The 7,216-nt window shown below is 51.6% G+C and overlaps 1 protein-coding gene across 1 annotated transcript; it reads left to right on the top strand.

The window, feature by feature from the left end:
* The first annotated feature begins 246 nt into the window (after nucleotides 1–246).
* On the top strand, nucleotides 247–6,335 carry LOC136450068 (uncharacterized). Its single transcript, XM_066450337.1, has 4 exons — nucleotides 247–964; nucleotides 1,056–1,120; nucleotides 1,216–1,899; nucleotides 4,873–6,335. The coding sequence occupies exons 1-4, from the start codon at nucleotides 511–513 to the stop codon at nucleotides 5,896–5,898; spliced, it is 2,229 nt and encodes a 742-aa protein (XP_066306434.1). The 5' UTR covers nucleotides 247–510; the 3' UTR covers nucleotides 5,899–6,335.
* Nucleotides 6,336–7,216: the final 881 nt, after the last annotated feature.

The following is a 7,216-nucleotide window of genomic DNA, read 5'->3' as shown; positions in this document are numbered from 1 at the left end:
AATGACGCACTCATATATCTGCAGGACTCCACAAATCCAACAAATCTTTTATCCTGTCTCTACGAACACCAAAACTTTTCAAAAAAAAAACCGATATTTCCTAGAAACCTCCTCGTATTTCCACGTCATGCAACCACCACCCACCTCCTCCACGCCGAGTACCAATCTCCGGCGCGTCGTAGCAGCACTGTGCATAAATCGCACACACCCAAGTTTTCAACCCAAACGATCCATTGCAGAGAGACGCAGGCCATCCATCATTCCATCTGAATATACAGTGCAGACCGAGGGAGCAAAGAAAAAAAAAGAACAAGGGATCAAGAGACACCGATCTCTGCTTTTCGTGTGGGGTTCTTCTCTCTGATGCCTTTCTCCTTCGTGCTCTTCTCACATCCATGCAACAAGGAATCCAATCTTAATCGCATTTTTTGTATCTGTCTCCGTGTCTCGCACCAATTCTTCTCCAATTTCTCTTCCTTTGACCAGTGCACGAGCTGACATATATACCCCATGGGGCCGCCGCCCTCTCCTCAACCCCCTCCGCACGCGCACGGGCTCTGTTTCTTTGCCCCCTGGGCCTGGCTACGGGGAATCGGAGAGCACTCGCCCAACTCATGGCGGATTGACGGGATGGAGGGAGGCGACGGTGGAGGGCCTGCTGGCCTGAGATTCCTTCTCCAGTTCGATCCGACAAACCCCGGATCGTTCGACCGCACGCTGCTCGGCTTCTCGCTCTCCGCGCTCTTCAGCCGCCTTCTTGGATGGAGCAAGGACGCCCAGCGGAGAGGAGGAGGAGGATCCATGGCGATCGCGGCGGATGGTGGGGACGACTCCGTAAACGCCGCCGTGTCCGCCGCCGCGCTTGCCGCTGCCGTTTCCCTCTGCCTTGCGGCGATGTATGCGTCTGATCAGCGGCCTCGCCGCCGCCGGCTGCCGGCGGCCGCTCTGCCTCCTCCGACTTCAGGTGTGCGATTCGAGCAATCCGTTTTGCGCTTTGTCCGCGTTTTAGATTTGACACTGGCTTTGGTTATGTTCCCTGTGGATTTTTCTTGCAGCTCCGCGGCCTCGCGCTCTTCCTGCTCCTCATGATGGGCTCAGGATTCTGTCGTCAAACCCAGACGTGAGCTCTCGATCCCGTCAGATTGGTGATGCCGACTCCACAAAGAAGCTTTTGGACTAGCTAGATCCATGACTGATATGATCTTCAAATTCCAGGACGAATCTCCGGACAACGTGATTCACGGCGCGTCGATCGGCGCCGGAGACGACGACGAGCCAGATATTGTCGCTCGCGTGGAGATGGACGCTATGCCGGCCCCAGTAGTCGCCGTAGCGAATGCCGACGACGAAACCGAAACAGAGCCGGACCATCCGGAGGAGGAGGACGAAGAAGAACGGCAGGAGCTCCAGCGGCTGAGGGAGCTGTGGCTGTCGCTGCTGGAGCGGGAGCAGAGGCTGGAGCTCCGTCTGCAGGAGCTCGAGGGCCGCCGGTCGCAGGAGGCCGAGGCCACCGTGCGGGAGCTCGAGAGCCGCGTCGCCGCCGCCGACGCGGAGACGCGGCTCCTGCAGCTGAAGGTCTCCACGCTGCAGGAGGACAACGGCAGGCTCAGGGCGCAGGTGGAGGAGCTGGACACCGCCCGCGCCGAGTTGGCGCGCGCCAAGGAGAAGCTGCGCGCGGTCGAGGCGCGGGTGCAGGGCGAGCAGGAGGAGGCGGCGGCGCTCCAGGCGAGGGTGGCGGAGCTAGAGAGCTGCGGCGAGGAGAGGGCCACCGCGCTGGCGGCGGAGGTCGCGGAGCTGCGGAAGGCGAACGCCGCGCTGGAGGAGGACAACATGGAGCTCGCACTCCGGCTGCAGGACGCGGAGCAGTCTGCATCCGCCTCGGTTAATCTGGTTCCTGAGGTAATTGTCGTCTTAATTCCTATCTTCAGTATAATCTAGTTTTACATATTATTACCTTGTGTTTGTGTAGTTACCAAATGTTATTGTTGGTGAATTATTTTATTTGGGTGCTATTTTAAGCTTTATCGTAACGTGGTAGGCCGTTTTTTTCGGGAAAAAAAAATTATATAAGATAATAATTGGGTACATCACCACATTACAAGCACTCTTGATTACATAAATATTCAGAAACTGATTTTCATCTAAATTGTACCCATGTTGTGAATAGCTGCAGATCTCAAAACCAAACATGTACGACGCTTTGCAGTATGAATGATCGCACAAGCAAACACTCAGCAAAAGTCCTAATAACAGATACTCAACGAACGACAACCAACATTCATGTATTCATGTAGGCGGAGTTGAGAAACTTCTTTCTTTCTGGTGTTTTCCTTCTTCTTTTTTCTGCCACCGAAGAATGAGGAAGACTGATCTGAAACTTTTTCTCCCTAGTCCTTCATCGTGGCTAGATCTAACCACAATAAAACAGAGAAGAGACCGAAGAAAATTATTCCATGGTGGTGACACCATCTCCGTCTTGATGTCGCCGTACGGAAATAAAAGTCTCCATGTTGTTGTACCAGTGAGGATGCTGATGCCGTAGTTGTCGCCCTCGTCTTCAACAGAGCTGCCATGGAGAAAATGATTCCATCCTACCCTCTCGCCGTCACCGGAGGGGAGGAGGAGGAGGAGATAAATCCCCAAAACAATAAAATTTGGCATGAAAAGACCCTAACTCTAAAGACTCGCTCTACCAGAAAAATTTATTAAAAACGATGGATTCTCACTCCCTCCGGCCTCCGGCGATATGTCGGAGGAGGGAAAAAGGGGGACCGACGGTGGTGAAGGCGGGAAGCGGCGGCGGCGACGCCGCTCCCACTCCGAGTCACGAGTCGCGTGGGCTTATGAAGCACAACGTGGTAGGCCGTTGAAGTTGGTACCTTGCACGTTGTTTTGCTTCTTTTGAAAAATGGTTACAAAATGAGCAAAATATAATAAGTAATCAAATCAAAAGTAGTTTCGTCTACGAGGTTCATATAGATGGTTGGAAATTCTTATTCTTTGCAGTCAGGAATAATTGCGGCTAGGCATGTTTTATGTGATTTGTAAATGTGCTGGTGCAAGTGCAATGCCTTTTGTCATTCCCTTGTGTCGGGGAATAACAAAAGGTCCAAAAAAGCAGAGACTGGAATTTGTGCCGAGTTTTATTGAATTACTTAATTCCTATTTTACTTCTTATTGGCTCGTTCGGCTTATCTTATGATCCGCGCTATTCAGCTTGTTTTTTTAGCCGGAACAATATTTTTTTCTCATAATAATTCAGCCAGAACAGTGTTTTTTAGCTAATTCAGTCAAGTTTCAGCAAGCCGAACGGGGCCATTAAGTATTGTATTGTCAAATCATTAGGTTTGTTGTAGCTCATCATATGGCGTTATCAAAAGAGCGAGCTGAAGATGGTAATCTTACACGTCGTTCCCCTGCTTTTTATGAATACGAATACGAAATGATAAAAACCAAGTGCTAATTGGATCAAAATTTTCCTTTATCTCGATGACGGCACGCAGTTCTCTTGCTAGAACATGGGGTAATCAAACCAAACTAATATTCTTCCATTCAGGAATAGTGCCAAGGAGTCCTGCTTTATGATTTCCAACACTATGTTGGCGAAATGCCGTTTGTCATTCCCTCTTGTTGGGAATAAAGGTTGCCAAAAAGCATAGACTAGAATTTGTGCCAAATTTGCCATGTCACTGTCACAGCTTTATTTTGACTTAGGGTGCCTTCTCAAACTAGATTAGCTCATTCCGGGTTTGTTATTCCAAAGCCAAAGTCATGCTTAGATCCTTCTACGACTGAGCTTTTCTTTTTCGCGACCGTACCTTCTGCGACCAAGTTATTGGGTGTTCTGTTGACACGATGAGTTAAATGGTTCATTCATGCTGCGGTGTCACGATGGTACAGGACAGCAACGTCTGATCACCTTCATTAAAAAAAAAAGCGTTTGATCACCTTCTGTTCTTTGAAGTATTTTTTTAATGCATGGATAATGTATGAACTTAGTCATCTTCACCATTTTTTTCAAAAAAGTTTATTAACCAATCTACCTTATTTCTGCTTCATCATATATCACTGTCTTGTACTAATAGTATACTGAACATGATAGGGTCATAAGCTTCATCCACCTTATTGAATAGTCGTTTCAGACCTTTGAAACCCCTCAAAAGGCAAAGGAAGGGAATAGTTCTTCCACATCTCTTTTTATATCTTCACATCTCCTTCAGCAACAATTACCCACACATTCCCTTCCTTCATGCGAATTTCGAAATCACGCATACAATTTTATTTTGACCTGATCGTATGTAGCCACAACAACAACAACAGATTTCGGGCTTTCAGCTAGCACTCCAAGTCCAAAGCAGGACAAGTGTTTTAAAAGAAGAAAGATGCCTGTGTAGTAAAGCAACTTACCGTAGTAGCAGAGGTAGTTGCTAACACGATACTAGTTCAAAATCAGAATCTCTGTGTTTCTTATAGTTGGAAATACCGTGAGCATGACTATGCTTTCCAGAAATGGTGTCTGTCAAAAGCTTTTCAGTAATTTTAAGCTTTGATCCATTGGTAGTACCATAGTAGCAGTAACAATTCTGAGCTTTTTCACCATGCTTTGAGAGGCAAGTACAAGAGATGCCACTGATCGATTATGGCCCTCTTCGACTTACTCCATATTCGACTTGTTCGACTTCTTTTTTCAGTCGGGACAGTATTTTTCTCTCACAACAATTCAGCCAAAATAGTATTTTTAGTCAGTTTCAGTCAAAATTCTGCTAGCCGAACGGGGCCTAGTTACAAATTTTTGGTACAGAACCTTCTTGGTACAAGAGGCAAGCATTTGACGTGCAATATATATACTGAACTGACCTTTTTGGCAAGCAGATGCAGCAGGGCATGGTTGAGGAGATGACGTACCTGAGGGAGAGCAACGAGAGGCTGACGAGGCAGATCGAGCAGCTGCGCAACGACCACTGCGCGCACGTCGAGGAGCTCGTCTACCTCAAGTGGGTCAACGCCTGCCTCCGCCATGAGCTCCTCCGTGACCATGATGGCGGCCACCCCACAGCCGAGCAACAGGGCCACAGCGCTGGCAACCGCCGCGTCGGCTCCAGAGACGACCTGTCGTCGGCCCTGGAGCTGAGCAAGAGCATGAGCTTCCGCTCCAGCGAGAGGGCCAAGCAGCTCATGCTGAGGTACGGTCACCCCGCACTCGACGGCTTCGACCCCGCCCTCTTCTCCCCGCTGCACGAGTCGGTCGACGGCGACGGCTACGAGCGATCGCCGGCGAACAACTACGAGCCTCAGCGGAGCCCTTGTGCTAGGTCCGGGACAGGGACGGCGATGGCCGCCTCCCCCGCCGCAGCACCGGGGAAGAAAGCCGGGCCGCGCAAGCTCAAGCTTCTCGGGAACATCAAGAAGCTGCTGCCAAGCGGCAAGAGAAGCCACTCATCAAGCCACGTGCACGGGCACGGGCACGACCACGCCGGCCGCGATGGCAGGAAGGCGCCGGCTCCGAGGGATGAGTACCTCGAGAAGGCCATGCAGTGGCTGTCGACCCACGACGTGCTCGACGGCGACCACTCGTACGAGAGCACGCCGCTGTCGTCGTGCGAGAGGACGCCGCTGAGCAGCGTGACGACCAACACAACCGTGGACTCGCGCGCCCGTGGCGGCGGCGGCGGCGGCCACAGTGAGCGTGGGGAGACGGCGCGGCCGGAGGCGGAGCCGATCTTGGCAAGGTCGAAGAGCGACGCCGGCGGAGCATACGGGCGGGAGGGGAGCAGGTACCACGCGCTCAGACCTGAGCACCCGACCAGCGAGGCGGACGAGCCCGACAGGTTCCGTGCGCCGGAGAAGCGGGAGTCGAGGAGGCGGTCGGAGGAGCTGAGGAGCCCGGCGGTGGCATAGTACTTGGCGCCCAACTGCAATTAACGGATTAACAGGAAGGACAGTTATGCGGTATGCACAAGGCTTTTTTTTGTGAATATTTGTACTAATGTTCCAGTTTGTACTCATGTATGGTTATTAGGGGCAGATCGTAGGACGGATGGGGCTTGAGCCCTCCCCTACTGCCTCTCAAACAATGAAGCTCTCCCTGAACCCCCTCCGTAACTTTCTGTAAGGAAGAAGAATAATGGAGAGAAAGGGAGGGGAAGGAAGAAAGGAACGAGGAGTCCCTGCTAGGTTCATGCTCTGTGTCTGCACCTATGTATGGTTGAATGGTGATATCTATGTTTTTTCTGGATAAGATTTTATCCCATTTTCCATGTCTTTTGGCTTGATTCCTTTTGTTTTACGGCGTGTCACACGGACGTCCGGACGCTAGCCCCTGTCAGGACACCCGCGCCTGCTGCGCCTGTTGCGCACGCTGCTACGCTTGCTCGTCCCCCTGCACCTGCTGCTGCGCCTACCCGACGTCTGCGCGCTCGTCGGGTAGGGTTTCTCCGCCGAGCTCGAACTACCATGGCGAGATGGAGGGAAGGGAAGGGAAGGGAGGGGAGGGAGAGCAACATCAAATCTACTTTTAAAACATCCATATGAAACATTTGCAACATACATCGAAAATAGATAAAACACTTGAAACATGCGTATATAGTCGTTGTAACATGTGCAACATGTGCAACAACAAGATCTACTTTTGAAACATCCAAATGAAACATTTGCCACATACATCTGAAACACTTGAAACATAGGCTTGCAACATGCGTATTTTGTCATTGCAACATATGCAACATCCTAGATCTACTTTACACCATCCAGATGAAACACTTGAAACAAAAAGTCTGAAACGCCTGAAACACTTGAAACACAATGTTCGCCATACGGCCACGTCCTACCTGGTGAGGAACTGCGGTAGATTGGTGAGGAAGATAGGGAGCGGATAGAGGCCACCCTGGCGAAGCCGCTGGAGTGGCAACGGCGAGCCTAGGCGAATAGGGAGGCCGAGGAGGGCCGCGGCCTATAGGGGCCCGCGAGGAGCGCCATCTCCCAGGCCGCCCCGACGCCATGGGTTGCTCTAGCACCCTCACCACCACCGATAAGATGTACCCCATCGAAGTCGGCCGGCTAGGCAACGACGGCGTGGGTGGACGAACGAGGTGATGCGTGTGTGGGTGGGGGGAGGAGATGTGGTGTGCGCCACGACCCATGATGGAGCGCGGTGCGGGAATGGGGAGCCAAGCGTCGCGAGCGGGAGCGAGCAGCGGGGAAAGACGGCAGTGAGGCG

Source organism: Miscanthus floridulus, chromosome 5 (genome assembly GCF_019320115.1).
Source record: "Miscanthus floridulus cultivar M001 chromosome 5, ASM1932011v1, whole genome shotgun sequence".
NCBI lineage: Eukaryota > Viridiplantae > Streptophyta > Magnoliopsida > Poales > Poaceae > Miscanthus > Miscanthus floridulus.
The sequence above is the reverse complement of the archived record's forward strand: the minus strand, read 5'-3'. Positions and strand labels throughout refer to the sequence as shown.

Excerpts from the sequence above, each read along its gene's own strand:
- LOC136450068 (XM_066450337.1), top strand. The coding sequence starts at position 511 with ATGGGGCCGCCGCCCTCTCCTCAACCCCCTCCGCACGCGCACGGGCTC. Across the intron at positions 965-1,055 it reads TCTGCCTCCTCCGACTTCAG|CTCCGCGGCCTCGCGCTCTT; the intron begins GTGTGCGATTCG and ends TTTTTCTTGCAG. Across the intron at positions 1,900-4,872 it reads CGGTTAATCTGGTTCCTGAG|ATGCAGCAGGGCATGGTTGA; the intron begins GTAATTGTCGTC and ends TTTGGCAAGCAG.